At 49.1% G+C, this 20132-nt stretch overlaps 1 protein-coding gene across 5 annotated transcripts in view; it reads left to right on the forward strand.

Annotated features, from left to right (window-relative positions):
* Positions 1-3139: 3139 nt before the first annotated feature.
* HMGCS1 (3-hydroxy-3-methylglutaryl-CoA synthase 1) overlaps positions 3140-20132 on the forward strand; it is a 30028-nt gene continuing 13035 nt past the window's right edge. For 2 of the 5 annotated variants that reach the window (XM_035100391.2, XM_035100387.2), the window contains exon 1: positions 15869-15986. In XM_035100391.2, the coding sequence (XP_034956282.2) occupies positions 15931-15986 (56 nt within the window). In that variant the 5' untranslated portion in view covers positions 15869-15930. The other 3 variants (XM_035100388.2, XM_035100389.2, XM_035100390.2) reach the window with 3 other exon arrangements.

The raw sequence follows: 20132 nt of genomic DNA on the forward strand, positions 1-20132 counted from the left end.
CACACTTGCAATGCCCTGCATAACTACCTACCAGTAACAGAAACAGGCCAGAGTTGTTTGTTCCTAGAACTATTGGATAATCTGGTGGCAGACAGCCTCTTGAACCCAATAAGCCTTGTTGTGGAGCTCAACAAAAGTTTCTGGCTGAAAGCTGCAGCAGTCATGCCACATATTCCAGCGGCCAGAATGAGCACCATTGTTTGGGGCAGTTATGACCACTTTCCTAACCAGTCACACTCACTGTCTACCTGATATTGGGGTCTCACGTTCAGATGTGTCTGCGATGTGCTTCTTGGTGCTTTTTTGATGTCATGCAGGCACAACACCTTATTTATATGTATGGCATTGACAAAGCTGCACCTATGTCATTCTGTGTCGACAACATCAATTGATGACTTAATTAATTGTCTCATGCTCTACTGACTGAGCTAGATGTTGTTGGATTCCAACTCTCATCAGACCCAGAAGCCATGGCCAATGTAAGGGCAGAGGGAATTATAGTCTAGCAATGTCTGAAGGGCACCATGTTGGCTATCCGTAGACTAGACTATCAAATGAACTATGGTAACATGTTCATTACCGAGACGAAGAGAAAAGGACACATTTTCACAATGTCAAGGAAAATGTGACATTACTTGTTGACAAGATTGATTACTAAAGAGCGAGTTTAAGTCATGTATGAGGAACCAGATTTAAATACCACCTGCATCCTGCTCTTCTTGTTCTGGAGTGTCAGTTTTCATCATTGGTGTCACTGAATATTGATTAAGAAACACAACATTCTCAAATGACAACATACAAACTTTGCAATCACTAAGCTGCTAAATGAAAGCGGAAATTTCACCTTCTCTATAGGTTAAGGTAAGTGAGAGAAGGTTTGCCAGGGCTGAACTGCCAGGTCAAATTGCAGATCCCCTTTAGGAAGTTGGGTCTTCTGCTTTCAGATAACGCAAAGCCTCCAGTAAGTTGAGGTTTGAATTTAAAAAGCGGAAGAGAATTAAGAAAAGCAGCAGCAACAACAACAAAAGACTCTTAAAACTTATTTACTGTATTTTCCCATCCATAAGACTATTTGGGGGGACTCCGATTTAAGAAAATTTGGGGGGGGGGAATCTATCCGTGTATAAGACGCCCCCAAATTTTGGACATTATTTTTAGGGGGAAAACCTAGTCTTGTAGATGGAAAAATATGGTATTTATTAATTTATTTTATTAAATCTATATACCACCCTTCATCAAAAGATCTCAGGGCAGTTCGCAGAATAAAATACAAGAAAACTTACACTTCAAGACAAATGCAGCTTTGCAAATAAGTTCATAAAAGGAACTAGCAAATGTCTGGCTCTGTAGCACATAAATGGCCTGGTGCACAAAGGGCTCATCTACACTTACATTTGCTCCACGCTTTCTAGGCACAGGTCTGAGCTTTCCAGGTCTGTATCCGAGCGGTTTTGTGGGGAGTTTTGTCCTGGAGCTTTCCCCAGGAAAACTCATGTTTTTTTGCTGAATCGGAGCAAACAGTGATCCACAGAAAACCCGACTGACATTTGCTCTAATTCAGTGATAATACGGCTTTTCAGGGAAAGCGCTGGGACAAAAAAACCCCACCCACTTGGGTGTGGACCTGGGAAGCCTTAACCTGTGCCAAGAAATGCAGGACAAAAGGAAGTGTAGATGAGTCCAAATTGAAACAATTTTCTTCCAGTTAAAAATACTTCTTTGCCCAGTCGCCTTACCAGTGCTTTTTTTCAGGGGTTCTCAATGGTACGAAGTACTGGCACCTCTTTTTCGATGTTAAAAAGTGTGGCACCTACTGTAACAACTTCATGGTGAGTACTGGCACCATGCATTTGTCATCATGTGGCATTTGTTGCCAGTGTGGTGTAGTGGTTAAGAGCGGTAGACTCGTAATCTGGGAAGCCGGGTTCGCGTCTCCGCTCCTCCACATGCAGCTGCTGGGTGACCTTGGGCTAGTCACACTTCTCTGAAGTCTCTCAGCCCCACCCACCTCACAGGGTGTCTGTTGTGGGGGAGGAGGGGAAAGGAGATTGTTAGCCGCTTTGAGACTCCTTCGGGTAGTGATAAAGCGGGATATAAAATCCAAACTCTTCTTCTTCATCATCCGTGTGTGTTGTTAAATAAAGTACGAAAAGCCGTGATAGCATTTGTCATCCGTGTGTGTTGTTAAATAAAGTACGAAAAACCACCAGACTTTCCTTGAGAACCTGGAGCTGGTGGGCCATTTTCCTTGATGTGGCTATCAATAAGACTTTTTTTTTTTAAAAAAAAAAACCAAACAAAAAAAAAAGTTAATAATAGAATATGGAGGAGCTTCCTTCCAGCATGTATGAAGCTCCTAGGAGACTCTTGAGAGCTCCATGGACTGCAAGAAGATGAAACCTATCCAATTCTGAAGGAAATCAGCCCTGAGTGCTCACTGGAAGGACAGATCCTGAAGTTTAGGCTCCAATACTTTGGCCACCTTATGAGAAGAGAAGACTCCCTGGAAAAGACCCTGATGTTGGGAAAGATGGAGGGCACAAGGAGAAGGGGATGACAGAGGACGAGATAGTTGGATAGTGTTCTCGAAGCTACGAACATGAGTTTGACCAAACTGCGGGAGGCAGTGGAAGACAGGAGTGCCTGGCGTGCTCTGGTCCATGGGGTCACGAAGAGTCGGACACGACTAAACGACAACATATCGTTTTCAGCTCCCTGCCTAACTGCCACTCTTCGCTGTGCTGCGCAGGCACCAGGGCTCTCCTCCTTCGCTCCCTTCTTCGGGTAACATGATGCTGCGTCGCTGAGATGCGCGCCTTCCTCCCGTTGCTAAGCGACCGTCTCCTCTTTCTCACCAGAGGACCTGCAGCGGCGACTGCCCTCACCCCGCAGTCGGCAGCGGGGCTCCCATTGGCCGCCGGGCAACCGCGTCACGCGCTTCATTCGCCGGCCCGGGCGTCAGCGGCGCGCCCATTGGGCGCCCTCCCTCTGGCCACGCGGCGTCATTTTCTCACACCACTCCTCTCGCCCTCCCCTCGCCTCCTTTCCCCGCCTTGCCTCGCTCATTGGCGAGGAACGGGAAGAGGGGCGGGCTTGGGTGCGCCGGCCTCCGATTGGGCAGGGAGAGCTGCCGCTCACCGGTTTCAAGCGGTAGCTTGGGCGGCGGGGCTGGTTTAAAGGCGCATCTCCAGCCGCGGCTGCGTCCCATTCAGGACGAGGAGCCGAGAGACAGCGCGCGGACCCTGCAGAGAACGAGCCATCGCTGCACACAGGTGGGTGGGATCTTATTTCCGTCGGGTGCATAGGGAGCACCTGCCTGGTTTGGTGTTAAATTGAAGCTGTCCCGCCCCGCCTCCTCCAGGACCAGGTGTGCTAACACAGAAATCGCATCTGTGTCTACGCAGAAGAAAGCCCCGCAGAAGTCACCAGGTAAATTGTGCTTAGGGTTGCAAGCGAAGGCTGGAATCCTGCACGAGCTTAGCTGAGTGTAAGCCCCATTGCATTCAGAGGATCTTACTTCTGAGTAGACCTGACTAGGATCGCCACCTAAACTAGGTCCCTGATTTTTTCCAAAGACCATTAGTTTTTTTTAAGGTGGTCAGATCAAAGTTTAGGGGTACTTGCAATTCTAGAGCTGACTGTTTTCTTGGATGGCGGTGGTAGTAATATGTGGCCCCCTGGTTACATTTAAAAGGAATATAATTGTTCTGGGGAAAGGGTGGGGAACGTTTAGCTTTCCAGATTTTGGTGAACTGTAACTCTGAACAGCCCCAGTAGCTGTGGCAGCTGGGCGGGGATGATGGGAGTTGCAGATCAGCAACACCTGGAAGGCCAAAGGTCCCCCACACCTGTTCTCCAGTACTAAATAGGACCCAGGATGTCATTATGCCCAGTGTTTCTGCTAAAGAGAATAATTTTCTACTCAGCAGGCTTGTTTGGGTGGGGATGCTTGGCAACATGTCTCTGGTAGGGCCTCCTTAACATGCCATTGTTCCTCAAGAGAAAGATCACTTAAGTTGCCTGGGGTGGTGGTGGTGGAATTGAGCAAGTGGTGATTGCAAGGAGCAGCTACCTCTGATTCCTCACCTGCCCTTAAGGAGGCTCTTCTACCAGGTAAGATTCTACTTTGACCCAGCAAGGTTGCCCAGAGAGAGGCAATAAGCAAGAGAGAGCAGCTCTGCCAGTTTGAACGCCTTATCGTCACTTTAGGTGGGGCTGCCCTGCTGGGAGCAGCTGCTTCTGGCTCGCTCACCCACTCTCTCTGGGTGGCCCTACTGAACCCTGCCTAATGGGAGAGCATAGGTATGGAAGCCTCTTGCTAGGATTCTTTGGGGCTGTCTCTCAGATCTCTGTGTGTGTGTCTATGGGGTGGGGCTGAGCCCAATTTTTTCCACTGCTCCACCCAGAGAGAAAGGGGGTGAGCAAAAGGGAACAGGAATCTCTCCCTCACTCACTTGCATCCTCCCTCTGAAGCAGTGCAGATATGGCACCTTATGGCACCTAGACAGGGAGGCTGAACTGGCAGGAAAAAAACTGATTGAATGTATTTATTGCGCTGAACTCTCCCTCTCCCCTACTGTGTTGCCCAGAGAGAGGGAGGTAAGGTGGCAGAGGCGGAAGAAGCCACTCTCTGCTCTTCCTCTGGATGCTATGACAATTCCAGAGGTACCCCTCAAAACCTGTTGTTCAGTTTGCCCATTTTTGCAGACAAACCAGTGGCAGCTGTTTTCTGGGCGGGAAGATGGGGCATTGGTGTTGCAAGGAGGAAAGTCTCTACTGAAAATGGTGGCTGTTGCACTTCAACAGCTGGGGGGGGGGATCTGTACCAATGTGAGGGTGAGGCTTGGGCCACTCCCCCCCCTATACTATCCCAAAGTGATCCAGTATGACAGCACCCCCCCAAAGTACAGAAGTCAATAAGACATGCCAAGTCAAAGAATTGCTTGCTGTTGAACAGTGCAGCCCTATGGAACATATTTACTCAGTTATTATTTTTATTTCCACTAAGTTTAGTGGGGTTTGCCTCCCCAAAAGTGGCTATCTAGGGATGGCAGCTGCAGTTGACTTCCGCAAGGAAGCCACGAGAAACGCAAAAAATTGCGAGGAAATATTTTCCCTGATGATCCAGATAGGCTGCCTTGTTAGATCTGGAGATACTCTGAGAAGGGTTTTTTTTTTTTTTTGCTATAAACTGAGCACCAGTTCATTTCCCAGACCTCCAGCCACCAATGTCTTTGTTGGGTGGTGGGGAAATTGTGTCTCACTGTAGTTTGTGAGCTCAGGAATAAAAACTAGAACCTCTCAGCTTTTTAAAATCTTGGAAGCTTATAATGTCCCACCCAACCAGAATTATTTCTACTTTAGGAACCCTGCTGTCAGAGGGCCTGGTATGGCTACTCTAGAGTAACGACTCCAGCATGGTCTTTTAAGGTTTTTATTAAGTGCTGATTATTTACAGTGTTCAGAGCAGTAAAAATGCATCCTTAAGGTGAGGTGTCTGAACTCCCGAATGGCGATTGGCGCGTTTTCTTCCAGCACCACAGCTTTGGCAGACCCAACCTCTTCCCCCTACGTTTGCGTCGCAATTCGGGAGTTGGGGGAATTGGCCTCCCCCCTGTGCGTCCTACTTCCTGTCCCACCTGCGGCCTGGGCTCCACAACCTTGCCTGAGCCTCGGACACCACTTCCTGACTCTCCGCTGGAGGCAGAGCTCTCCTTACTCTCTCCCGCGCTTGGGGATGGGCTGGAACTTAAGATGGGAGGGACTTCCCTGTATCCCTCGTCCCTCACATCCATCCCCCTCCCAGGCTCCTCTCCCCCCCTTCCTAGTGGCTCTCCGCTTGCTGGGGACGAGTGAAACCCCAAGAAGTCTGTGGCATCCGAGCCTGTGGGTGTAAAAATTTCCCCCCAATCCTGCGATCTTTCTCCTTCCCCCTGAGAAGACGGGAATCCCAAGAAGTCAGTGGCGTCAGAGCTGGTGGGAGTAAAAATGTTCTGCCAGTCCTCTCCTGCCTCTGACGTCGTTGACCTCGGTGAAACCCACACCTCTTCTTCCGTGTCCTCAAATTCCGCTTCCCATCTCCATGGAGAGCTGCTGCCTGCTATCCCTTCCTCCTGCCCCTCCCCCTCTCCCTCCCTTTCCATGTGCCAGGGCTTGGGCCTGTGGGGGAACAGGGCGTGGAACTCTTCCACTAAAAATTCCTCAGGTACTTCTGTGGCCGGTATCCACTCATTGTGGGACGGCGGAGTGCCCTCCCATGCTATCAGGTACTCCAGTCCTCTCACCCCTCTCCTTGAGTCTAAAATCTCAGTTGCCTCATTGAGCTGTCGGGCGTCTCCCGTCTCCCCCCCTCCCTCTGGAGGCTGATCGCTGTCCCTGAACCTGGTACTTTCCCTGTACGGCGACAGCAGCGATCTATGAAACACTGGGTGCACTCTCATGTCCTCCGGCAGTGCTAGCCTGAAGGCTACCGGGTTGACCTGTTGCGTGACCGTGAAGGGGCCCAGCCTCCTGGGTGCTAACTTCTTGCATCGCCCCCTGGTGGGAAGACCTTCCGAGGATAACCAAACCTTGTCCCCCACCCTGATGACCTCTCCCGGTCGCCTGTGGCGATCTGCCCCCTTCTTGTACGCTTCCTTGGCCCTCTCCAAGTGTTCTCTGAGCTGCTGGTGCACCGTCTCCAGGTCCTCTGCCCAATCCTCTGCCTGTGGGCCCTCTTCCTCCTCCTCCCCCTCCCTCTCCGGGAAAGATCTGAGGTCGCGCCCGTAGTTGGCCTTAAAGGGCGACACCCCTGTGGAGACGTGCACCGCATTGTTGTAGGCAAATTCTGCCAGTGGCAGGCGATCCACCCAGTCCGTTTGCCTCTGGCTGACGTAACATCTCAGGTACTGCTGCAGAATGGCGTTGACCCGCTCCGCCTGTCCATTGGTTTGCGGGTGCCTAGCCGTCGACAAGCTGACCTCCACCTGCAGGAGGTTCATGAGCCGCCTCCAGAACCTGGAAACAAATTGGCGGCCACGATCCGAAATAACCCTTAAAGGCAATCCATGCAGTCTGAATACGTGGTCAACAAACAGTTTGGCCGTCTCTTCTGCCGAGACCGCCCTGGCACACGGTATAAAATGGCACATTTTGGACATGAGGTCCACCACCACCAACACTGCGGTCTTGCCCCTGGACGACGGCAGGTCTGTGATGAAGTCCATGGACACTACTTCCCACGGCCTGTGCGGTGTGGCTAAGGGCTCCAGCAAACCAGCTGGTGGCGCTCTGACCACCTTTGCTCGCTGGCAGGTGTCACATCCCCTTACATAATCCCGAACATCCTCCCGCACCCCTGGCCACCAGAAGTGTCTCATGACTAGGTGAGTGGTTTTGTCCCTTCCAAAATGACCCGCCGTTGGGTTGTCGTGCATCTGCTTGAGGGCCTTACCTCTCAGCTGTTTGGTTGGCAGGTACAGGGCTCCCTTGTAAAAAAGCAAACCCCTCCTTTCCTCAAAGTCTTTGGCCTGCTCCCCCCCCTCTCAGTTCTCTGAAGATGCGGGTGGCAAATTCATCAGCTGCTGTCAGTGCTGTGAGTTCTGCCTCGCTCACCACTGTTGCTCCGCAGGACCATGCTGATGGGGGGAAAATATGCCTGGGTGCCGGTGGCAACTCCTCCTCCATGTACTCTGGCTTGCGGGAGAGGGCATCCGCCCTGACATTCTGCTCTCCCGGGATGTAGTGGATGGAGAAGTTGAAGTTCGAGAAGAACTCTGCCCACCGTATCTGCCGCTGGTTGAGCACCCTGGCAGTTCTCCAGAACTCCAGGTTCTTGTGGTCTGTGCACACCTGGATGGGGTGCTTGGCGCCCACCAGGAAGTGTCGCCAGTGCTGGAACGCAGCGTGGATCGCGAGAAGTTCCCTGTCAAACACTGTGTAGTTGCGTTCCGGCTGGGTCAGCTTCCTGGAGAAGAAGGCACAGGGTCTCCACTCTCTGTTGGCGTCCAGTTGCAACAGAATCGCTCCCAGAGCCTTGTCCGAAGCATCTGTCTCCAGGCGTAGGGGCGCATCCTGCACCACGTGGAACAGGTGCTGGTCTGAAGCGAATACCCTCTTGAGGCTTTCGAACGCTGCTTGCGCCTCTGGTGTCCACCGGAACTTCTGCTTGCCTCTCAGGCAGTCGGTGATAGGAGCCGTGACGCGAGAGAAGTTCTTGATGAACTTCCTGTAGAAGTTCGCGAAGCCTAGTAGGCGTTGGGCATCTTTGCGCGTCCTGGGGCTGTGCCAGTCCAGGATGGCCTGCACCTTGTCCTTGTCCATCGCCAGCCCCTTGTCTGACAGCTTGTAGCCTAGGAAGTCCACTTCTTTGGTGTGAAACTTGCACTTCTCCAGCTTCACATACAGGTGGTTGTCCTTCAGGCGCTGCAACACCTCCCTGACATCCTTCACATGCTGCACTGGGTCATTGGAGTAGATAAGGATGTCATCCAGAAAGACCAAGCAGTTCTTGAAGAGGAGGGACCCCAGGACGTGGTGCATGAAGGCCTGGAAGCATGCTGAGCCCCCTTGCAACCCGAAGGGCATCACCAGATATTCAAAAGAGCCCAGAGGCGTGAACATCGTGGTTTTCCATTCATCACCCTCCCGGATCCTAATCAAGTTGTACGCCCCTCTTAGGTCGAGCTTGGTGAAGATCTTGCCCCTGCGTGCCGCTGTCAGGAGATCATCCACTCTGGGCATGGGGAAAGCCATTGGCTCTGTCACCGAATTCAGCCGTCTAAAATCCACCACCAGACGGCGCTGTTGCGTGTCTTTCTTGTCCACCCAGAAGACCGGGCTGCCCCCTGCTGCCTTGCTTTCTCTGATGAACCCCCGCTTGAGGTTCTTGTCGATGAAAGCGCGCAGACCCTCCAGTTCCTGATCTGACATGGCGTACAGCTTGGCTGGGGGTATAGTTGCCCCTGGCACCAGGTTGATCTGGCAGTCAAAAGGCCTGTGTGGGGGTAGGTGGTCGGACTCCGCTTCGCTGAAGACCTCCTGCAGGTCCCAGTACGGCTTGGGTATTGCCTCACCCCCCTTGACGTGCATGGTGGCCACCGTGGCTATCGGAGGCCCCTCCCCTGGTTGGTGCTGCATGCAATGTTCCAGACAAAAGTCCGATCCAAAAGTGATGCATCTCTGGTGCCAACTTATGGAGGGGTCGTGGCGCGTCAGCCAGCTCATGCCCAAGACGATGGGGGGGTCTGAGATGGTTGTGACGTTGAAAGCCAGTGTCTCTGAGTGCCTTCCCACCGTCATTCTCATGGGGGGGGGGGGTTGATGCGTGATGGCCCCTCCCAGCAGCTCTCTGCCGTCAATGGTGGCCACGTGCAGGGGAAAATCCAGCTGCAGAAGTTGGATCTGGTGCTCTTCCGCAAAGTTTCTCGAGAAGAAGTTGGCTGAGGCACCACTGTCAATTAAGGCGAGGACTGTCAGGGGATAGCCATTTGGGAGCGTGAGCGTGACTTCTAGAACCACTCCTGCTCTGGGAGGGGTGGGCTGGCTGTGCTCCTCTCTGTGCGGGTGGGCGGGCGGGGGCTGTTGTCTGCTGACTGTGCCTGGCCGCTCCCCCTTGTCTCCTGCAGCCAGGCTGTCTCGTTTCCCTGCTGTGGTGCTGCGTCAGCTGGGGAAGGTACAACCGTTCCCGCCTTTCCTTGCCACTCTCTGCGATGAGGGCAGTCTCTGACGCGATGCCTGGGGGAGTTGCAGAGAAAGCAATTCCCGCCTCTTCCCTCCTTGCGTCTTGGCGCCGCCGGGGTTTGAAAAGCCCGCGCGCGCGCTCCTCCGATCTCCATCGGTTCCGGCTCTGGGCTTGGCCTGGGCGGGTGTGGGGGCGGGCCCTGGGGTGGGGTTTGGTGATGTGGTCTGTCCTGGGAGCGTGGGAACCAAGGTTTTGCTGCGCGCGTCGCTTGTTTGTCATTCCATCTGGATTCCTGTCTCACCCCCACCGCTAGCGCCGCTTTGCTTAACTCATCCATAGTTCGCGGTTTGGGACCTCTTGCCAGCTCATCCTTAACGTCTGCGTGCAAACCCATGTAGAAGGCTGATTTCACTGGCTCACTTTGCAGATCCCACCCCAGTTTGTGCACCAGCATGGTGAATCTCGCCCAGTAGTCCCTAACTGTCGATTTTCCTTGTGTTAAGTTATGAAGCTCCTCTTTAGTGGCCTCCATTTCACTGTCACTAGCGTACATTATTTTTAAAGCTTCTAGAAATAATTTTGCGTTCTTCATGCAAGGATTTTTTTGCGCGATGAGCGGTCTTACCCATTCTCGGGCGGCCCCCGTCAAATGCTCTATGATAAAGGAGACTCTGTGCGCGTCATCTGGGAATTCTGCTGCATGCAATTCCAGCGCATAATTTATTTCTGTCTCGAATCCTAGGTACTCCCTAGGGTCGCCGCTAAACTTGGTGACTAGGCTCTGTCCCCTTCTCACTTGGACTAGCTGCGGCTGGGGCACCCCCCCACCTCTAGCGGCTTTCTCCTCTTCCAACTTCTTCTGTAGGTCCAAAACCATCACCCTTAGCTGTTTCTCAGTCTCCTCTTTTGTCCTCACCTGGTCCACCAGCTTGTTCAGCTCCTCCTGCGCCCCTCGCGCTTCCTCCTGAGCGGCATGCAATTGCTGCTGTGCGTGCGCTGTGAGGTTCTGCAGCTCCTGCTTCGCTGCTTCGGCCTCCAGCCTCCAATGCTCAGCCTCTTGAGCGCTCATCGCTGCACTCCAAAGTAGCCAAAAAAAAGATTCGGGAGTTGCTGTCAGAGGGCCTGGTATGGCTACTCTAGAGTAACGACTCCAGCATGGTCTTTTAAGGTTTTTATTAAGTGCTGATTATTTACAGTGTTCAGAGCAGTAAAAATGCATCCTTAAGGTGAGGTGTCTGAACTCCCGAATGGCGATTGGCGCGTTTTCTTCCAGCACCACAGCTTTGGCAGACCCAACCTCTTCCCCCTACGTTTGCGTCGCAATTCGGGAGTTGGGGGAATTGGCCTCCCCCCTGTGCGTCCTACTTCCTGTCCCACCTGCGGCCTGGGCTCCACAACCTTGCCTGAGCCTCGGACACCACTTCCTGACTCTCCGCTGGAGGCAGAGCTCTCCTTACTCTCTCCCACGCTTGGGGATGGGCTGGAACTTAAGATGGGAGGGACTTCCCTGTATCCCTCGTCCCTCACACCTGCTTTCTTTCATTACAAGCCAGCTACACCCTCTGATCAACCAGACATTAAAACCAGGGTAATTTTAATTGTAAAATATAAATCTGCTCAGCTGACTTGTTAATTACTGTAGAGTACAGCTACCAAGTGAGATTTAGTGATTGGCCTTTGTTCTAGGATAGACAGGAGAACTCTAAAGCTGATAGATCTTGCTGTCTTAAGAAATAAATGCATTCTGTGAACCTAGTGGGCATTTCTTGTGCCTGGTCAGACATATAACCCTAGAGCAATTAAGGGCTCATCCACACTTAATTTTTGACCCACACTTTCTAGGAACAGGTTTCTGGTTCCCTGGTTTGTGCTAAACCATTTCCTTTTTGCCCAAAGCTTTCTCCAAGAAAACCCAATTTTTAACGCTGAATTGGAGCAAGATTCCTATTTGTTCTGATTCAGTAAAGAGCAGGTTTCTGTGGGGAAAGGGGGAAAGGGCACAAAACAACCCCACTTGAACCAGACCTGGGAAGCCCAGACCTTTGCATAGAAATGTGGAGCAAAGGTGAATGAGCTCTCTGTTGCTAGAGCTTTGTGGTGACTGTTGTTGAAATCTACCTTGGCAACCCTACTCTGGGGATGTAGCCTAGGGACTAGCAGTTCCATAGGGAAGTCCCTGAACTCTAGCAGAGAGAGAAGTGCAGCTTTATTTGCTGGATCAGGTCCTTCTACAGCAGTGTTTCTCAATCAGTGTGCCTCCAGATGTTTTGGGACTACAACTCCCATCATCCCTAGCTAGCAAGACCAGTGGTCAGGAATGATGGGAGTTGTAGTCCCAAAAATCTGGAGGCACACTGGTTGAGAAACACTGTTCTACAGTACTGGTCATGAACATTGTACTTTCCACAAGTTTTGGACTACAACTCCAGATGAATCATCATGACATCATCATCAGGGATGATGGGAATTGTAGTTCATAACATCTGGCAGGTGCCACACTGAATGCCTCTCTTCTAGAGCATTAAAAATGGCCAAGTGTGCTTTTTTCAGTGTGCATATTGACCAAGGAACAGAACTGGATTAGGAGTTGGCAGGTATGCCTACTGGTGTTAAATTTCCCACTTCTATCTGCAGTTATCTTCCCTAGGATTTTTTTTTTAATCCCTGCATATGGTGTGGGGAGGAATTGATCTTGTGGGAAATACTTCTAGCAGAGAGTCCTCTTTCAGATGTGCCAGAGGTTTTTTTTGCTTCTAGGAGTGTTCCATCTCACAAGTCGCTGCCTGCAAGTCTAAAGTGGTATAGCCACGTACAGAATACCACCTCTGCTAAGTACAGTATAAGGCTAAAATCCTCTACACACAACACAAAAAGTAAGTCCCATTGAACGTGCTGGGTTTTAAACTAAGAGCTTGCTTAATGATTCCACGGTCCATCTCTTAACAGATCTTTCTGAGGGATCTCAATGGAGACTGGTGTGCAAGGATATGCAAATTTGTGAAGTGTTCCACTTTTGTGTTGGATTGTGACCTCCTGTTTCCACAGAATGCCATAGGGAGGCCAATATGATGCTTGTTTTAAAATAAGGGCAGAGCATTTATCAGGTGTGGCTTGTCTGTTTTTTTAAAAAATCATTTGGCTTGATCTAGTTACAGCAAAGTCTCTGATCACAGTGGAAAGAGTTCTATCGCTACCAATTAAAACTGAGACTGCGTAGTTGTGGTTGCATCACATCACACACCCTGTTGCTCTTCTTCCTTGGACACTGATCTTTACTAGACAGAGTTGAATATACAATGTAGGTCATTAAACTAAACCCATTAAAGAAATGCCATTGTCATTTCTTTAATGGATTTAGTGCTCAGTGTACCTCCAGTTTCTAGGAGGTACCTGTCCATTTAATCTTGCTGTACCATGTAGTCTGTTTTTCAACTGATCATACATCATGCCTTAGTATTTCATGATTTCATAGTATTGTTTGCTTTTGAAAGGCCGAGGCATTCTTGTATCAGCCTCTGAAGTACATTGGGACAGCAAGTGCCTCTTGAGATTTTTCCCCTGAGGGTAGCCTGCCTGTAGGACAAGATGGAAAATGGATGCTGTGTTGTGGCTAGTAGATTTATTCTGGCATAAACCTGAAACTTCAAGATGCTTTCTAACTTTGAGGATGATGCTTTTTTTTGTCTTCCATGTAATTTTTTTCTTGCTAAAATGTGTGTTTTGCTGCATCTGGCAGCTCAGAAATTGAAAGTTTCTCTTCTGAAAACTCTTATATTAATCTTAATGTGTCCTCATTCTCTTCTTCTTCTCTCTCCCCCCCCCTTTCCCTGAAATGACTTGAGAAATTGGACTGTGTACAGTTCTTCCTTGTTTGGCTCAGAAGTATTCTGCTGCTGCCTAAAAACGTGAGCTGCAAGTAGATGAAAATGCCTTTCTGAATTGTTTCAGGTCTGGTTTTGTAAGAGCCTCACTTTCATAGGGTTGGATTTCCCTGTGTGGGCTCCTGATGCCTCTGGGTGAAGAGATGGAGGAGACCAGTAAAAAATAAGCTGCAGGACATGTCCACTTGCCTGAGGCTGTCATTGCTGCTGCAATCCAGGCCCAAACTATGAACAATGTAGTCTGACAACATAGCAATGCAGGTTATAGACGGTGACTACCCCAGGCTGGGGTGGAACGTTCCGACTCTCATGAAGAAAAGGAAATGACGGCTGCTTAGGCTTTCAGATTCTACATCTGGGGGAGAGAAGGTCTTGTCAGGTTTGCTCGTAGATATATAGTGACCCTTGTGGTTGTGAGACAGTGACGCCTTGTGGCTGTTTTTAGTGCTAGATTTTGAGATGTACAAAATCTTTGAACACCAAGTACTTCTGGAGCAGCAGAACTTACAGTGAGTTAGCAAATGATGACTAATGGCCCCTCGCAGTTGTTATGATTTTTATGGCTCAACCTGCCCCTGTTGTGTTGGCTGGGATTGATGGGTTGCAGTCCAAAGCATATATGGAAGGCACCAGGCTGGGGAACGATAAACTTTAGCCACTCGCTAAAAGCTCTTCCATAGTATCTTGGTGAGGATGTGGCAGTAGAGCACTGCTTCCTATCGCAGTGGATTCACTGCCTGAGCCACATCACACAACCTTTTTAATACAAGTTGCTGTGATTGGAAGACAAAGTGAATACAAGGGTGATGGCCCATAGCCACAAACCTTTTTGTGGAAAAGACACGTGCCTGAACATGGTGTTTTAAATACTGTGTTTTAAAATTGCTGTAACATGCCCTGAGACCGTATGATTAAAGGCAAGTAATAATAAAATTTATCAATAAAATTATTAACAGGATTACTATACTTACTGAATCATCAAAAACCTCTAAGCTATTTACATAATCAAAACAAAATTAAAAAATTCACTCCAGCAGCACCTTAGAGACCAACTAAGCTTGTCATTGGTATGAGCTTTCATGTGCATGCACTTCTTCAGATATTTACATAAAACAGTGGATTAATCTTCTACAACGTTTGGTTCTTGCCAAAGATAGGAAGGGGAAAGTGTATAATTCTTTTACATAATATCCCTTTCTTTAAAACACCAACCACAGAATATGTACTAGATGTGCTGATTGGCATAGAATAAGTAGATTAAGTCAATTGCTTAATGATTTCCTGGAAAGGAAATTTGCAGAAGGCTGTTGCTCATACATCAGTTTTAATCCTCTAATTGCTCATGGTAATACATTTTAAAAAGGTATTCTAAAGTGACCCTTCTACAAGTAGGCTCTTTCACAATCATCTCACCTTATTGCAAAGCAGCAAGCTTACAAAACAAAGCTCTCCTGGGTCACCTCTATTGAAATACCCCTTTAGTCAACTATGTAGCTTGAAAGAAGCCCCATTGATTTCATAAAGTGACCTCTCAGGAATTATCATTTCAGCCACAGCTCAAGTAATATGTAGGTCTGCGAAACGGAAATCAGATTTTAAAAAATATTTTAATATTTTTCATATAAATTTACAGGGAGAAACCTGTGCCTCTGCCTCCAGTTGTGGGAATTCCAACTCCCAACATCCATGGCTCATGGATGATGGAAGCGGCAGTAGTCCTATTGCCATGCTCCTACTAAATACTGAGGTCAAGAAACTTGAGCAGCAGCGGCGGCGGCGGCAAGCGTGTGTTCGTGATGCGTCTGCATATGGCAAACCTAGTGGCAGGGGGTTGTGTGCTTGCTTGCTTGTTTTAATACACAGTAGGAGTTCAAGGCAAAGTAACTAAAGGCGGCTGACCTTCACAAGGCACCATTTCTTTATGTACGGTACACGCAGAGGAGGCGTTGCCTACATTTTGAGGTGCCACGCGCCACGTGCGTCGGGCAAGCCGATCCGGGTTTGCCCTGCGTCACGTGTGAAAGGGCCCCGCCGTGAGTGACCTCGGAGGCAGGGACTTCCCCTGCCTCCTTCCCACGCATTCCCTGTGTGCTAGTTCCGTATCGTCCTCGGCTGCAGCCGCCGACACCCCCCGTGCGCCGCTTCTCGGAAGTGAACGCGCAGTGGCAGCTCCAGGAAAAGGCGGCGGCGCGGGACCCTTCGTTGCCTTCGCTCGGCGGAGTGAGCGCAGAACGCCCTCGAGCCAGGGAGGGGCGTGGCTTACTCAGCCGCGTCAGAAAGAAGGGGGAAGTGGGCGCGGCCGAGGGAGGGAGCGGGCGGGCGGCCGCGCCCCGCGTTTTCAAGGTGACAGCGGCGGGCTGGGGCCGGAGGGCCCGCCATGAGGAGCGCATGCGCGCTGGGCCGACCCGGTGCCGTCCGGAGCCGGTGATGGGGTTTCACTGCGTGTGAGTGAAGCGCGGCTGGGGGGGGGGAGTTGCGGGGGGAACCGCGCCGCCCTTGACCTCGATGAGGACGCGGAAGCAGCTTCTGCCCCGATGTTTCCTGAGGGATGTGGCGGTGGTGGGGGCTTTCATCTGGATGGCTTATATATGAGGGAAGGGCGTGCGGCCGCTCTGCCTGACAGGGAAACTGAGGCAAAGGCCTCAGTTGCGAATGGAAGCGATTATCTGGCCACTTGAGGCCTATGGGTGAGGTGGAGTGGGGGGCATAGCTGCCAAGTTATCCCTTTTTTACAGGGATTTTCCCTTATGCTGAATAGGCTTCCTCGTGAGAAAAGCGAAAACTTGGCAGCTATGGTGGGGGGTCATAAGGAAAATGGGACCTGGCACCGCCCCTATAGTTATATGGGTGGGTGCTCTGACTGCCTGACAGGGAAACTGAGGCAAAGGGTCCCTTACCACGAAAGTGGAGTTACAGAGCTCTCTGATTTAATTCAGGGTGTGGGTGGGGAGAGGTTTCTTTCCTTCCCAATTCCCCTTTCTCTTCTACTTTTCCTTCCCAATTCCCCTTTCTCTTCTACTTTTCCCTCACAAGAGTGAAGGGAGCTGCCTTGTCTAGTTGGAGCATTGTTCCGTCCAACTCAGTGTATTCTTGCACCGGCTGGCAACAGCTCTCTAGGGGTTCAGCTGGGTGCAGAGGATTGGACTAGATGATCCTTGCGGTCCCTTCCAACTCTGTACTGGGGACCTTAAGCATGTGACATGCTGCCAAGCTATTTGCTCCACCTCCCCTAAAAATAAAAAAAAGCCTCACGGTGTGCTTGTGTGTGTTTACATGGAAGCAGTCCCCATTGTGTTCATGTTTTCTTTGTGCCTGTTACCTGCCCTTCTCTGGTTTTAGCAGCCGACTGACACGTAACACATTTGACCGAAGGAGGTTTCCTTAGCAGTGGAAGAAGAGTTCACCAGTTGTATTTCTGTCATGTATGCGCAGGTATCCTTCCAGTAACATAAAGGTAAAGGGACCCCTGACCATTAGGTCCAGTCGTGACCGACTCTGGGGTTGTGGCGCTCATCTTGTGTTATTGGCCGAGGGAGCCGGCGTTCAGCTTCCAGGTCATGTGGCCAGCATGACTAAGCTGCTTCTGGCGCACAGAAACGCCATTTACCTTCCCGCTGTAGCGGTACCTATTTATCTACTTGCACTTTGACATGTTTTCGAACTGCTAGGTTGGCAGGAGCAGGGACCGAGCAACGGGAGCTCACCCCGTCGCGGGGATTCAAACCGCTGACCTTCTGATCAGCAAGCCCTAGGCTCTGTGGTTTAACCCATAGCACCACCCGTGTCCCTCCAGTAACATGGATGGCCACATTTTTCTTTTTTAAGCATAACATACGTGGCAAATGACTGCCACACTTCTGTGCTTTCTGCCAGAATCGTAGAGTTGCCAGGGCTTGTTATATCTGGATATGAAACTTGTTAATCCAGGCAGGCTTCTGGTACAGTCATACCTCGGTTTAAGTACGCTTCGGTTTGAGTACTTTCAGTTTAAGTACTCCGCGGACCCGTCTGGAACGGATTAATCCACTTTCCATTACTTTCAATGAGAAAGTTTGCTTCAGGTTAAGTACGCTTCAGGTTAAGTACAGACTTCCAGAACCAATTATACTCATACTTGGGGTTAAGTACGCTTCAGATTGAGTACTCTGCGGACCCGTCTGGAACGGATTAATCCACTTTCCATTACTTTCAATGGGAAAGTTTGCTTCAGGTTAAGTATGCTTCAGGTTAAGTATGGACTTCCAGAACCAATTATACTCATACTTGGGGTTAAGTACGCTTCAGATTGAGTACTCTGCGGACCCGTCTGGAACGGATTAATCCACTTTCCATTACTTTCAATGGGAAAGTTTGCTTTAGGTTAAGTACGCTTCAGGTTAAATACAGACTTCTGGAACCAATTGTGTACTTAAACTGAGATACCACTGTATTTAGGACTATGATTGGTGTGCAGAACATTAGTCCAGTTGTGGATAGTTGAATGATCTGCTGCTTGTGTGGGCTTTACAGGTCATTTTTATATTTGTTTGTTTCGTGACAAAATATCTGAAGTGACTCAGGATAGTAGAGATAATTGATATATACAGTAAACAGTTGTTATCCAATTTGATTTTTGGTTTGAGAAGGGATTTGTTTCGTCTTTTGCCAACATAGCTCCAATGCAGTCGTTTGCCCCCTAAGAGACCCAAACCATTGATAAAGGGGTTCTTGTGTATACACATTGAAGCAGGCAGTGAGTGTGACTCACTGATTTTCCCTGCAGGACATACCAGTGAAGCAGATTTGCTGTGGCACTACCAGGCTGAAACTCAGACCCACTTTTTCAGTGACCATATCACTGAGGAACATGTAGTGTTAACTTCGGCAGTGTGATATTTGGCAGTTCCCCAGTGTCAGTCCTGGTTCCTGGAGAGGGTTTCAAACTGTTGTTTTGGGTCCTTAGTCAGCAAAGCATTGTATAAACTTTTTAAGAGTGAGTAGATAAATTGTTTTGTCTGATAGTTGCTATTTTCTGTGGGTTGGAGGTAAGCAGCACAAAAAGAATGGAGAGCTGGTAAGATTAAGGGTATGTCAAACCAAGACAAGCACAAATCAGGTAAATTTAAGTCATTCTGCCTTTTGCCCAATGGAGACTCACTTGGGAGGAGCATACACCTCCCTAGCATGGGCTGTGTTTAAAAGCCATCACCAATCTTCTCAGAGATTGGTGCCAATGGAGGGCTGTAGCAAAGGGCTGTCTTGGAGTACTGCTGGTTGGAGGTGAGCAACTGATTGGATGGCTGAGATGGTTTCTGTGTTGTGTTTTTGTTCTGCAGGATGTTGGGCAATTACTAGTGTGGTAGTTAAAGAATGCATGAGTCAAGAAGGGTTTCAATCTTATTTTCAGGTGGAGAAAGAAACCAGGTTTTGCTGCATTATTGGGCATTCTTATTACTGGTGGGGTGATTTAATGACATTAATTTTAACCGTTCCACAATGGTACATTTTCTTAATGGATATGAGGTATTGTTTGGCAAACTACTGGCCAAGAAGAAGCTGATACTGCAGGCAAATGACTGCTGTCTTTAGGGATGTTCAGAGTCATGACTCCATATTACTTTGTTTTCTTCTTAAGTTGTCATTGATTATGAAGGTTGTTTTCTATTAAGGTTCAACAACTCAGTTTTCCACAACTGGGGCTTGACTTAACTCAGCTGGTTAGAGTGTGGTGCTGACGTGTAGGTAGCAGGCCCTGCCCTGCTCTTGTTTCCCAGCAATTAATTTTCGGAGAGATACTGCCTTTGAATCTGGAGGTTCCATTTAGCTTTGTCAGTTGATCTGTCAAACTCATTTTCTAAAAACTATTGAACACAACAATTCAAACAGCTAGGCTGAGCTTCATTGTAGCATAAGTGGTCCCCAGCACACTGGACCCAGTGTAATGAAATTTTGTATAAACTATTGGGCTGTGAAAGCAAACATAGAAACCTTGTATGTGGTATGTTTATCCCCATGATCCATCAGCAAGTAACAAGCTGTTTGGGCCAATAATCATTGATTAGACGGACCTCTATAAAATTTGTCTAATCTCTGAATTTAAAATCAAAACGATAGAATTGTAGAGTTGGAAGGGATCCTGGGAATCATCTAGTCCAGCCCCCTGCAATGCAGGAATATGCAGGTGGCCTGTATGGAGATCGAACCTGCAACCTTGGCATTATCAGCACCATGCTCTAACTATGATTCTTTTTTAGAAGACTCAGGGCCACATCTTGTTGCAGCAAATTCTGTAAGTTATTTACTGCGTGGATCAGTTCTTCCTTATGCCAGTCTTGAATTAACAGTAGGAATTAAGTTATTAAGTTCCAAATAGTATTTAAAATGTTGTTATGACAAAAAAGTCATATTGAAATATTTTAAAAGACATACTTAAAAATGTGAAAACTAGTCAAATCTGCAAGAATTAATTCAATAACAGATTTTCCTTCTGGCCTTCCTATTCCCAAGTCTCCATACTTCATTTGCACAGTGGTGAGAGTTGTGTGTGGTGGTCCCATACAACTAAGGAGTGCATTTGAATATTCCAAGCATGCGCTACAAATTTATGCGTC

This window comes from Zootoca vivipara, chromosome 11, assembly GCF_963506605.1.
Source record: "Zootoca vivipara chromosome 11, rZooViv1.1, whole genome shotgun sequence".
NCBI classification, from domain to species: Eukaryota; Metazoa; Chordata; class Lepidosauria; order Squamata; family Lacertidae; genus Zootoca; species Zootoca vivipara.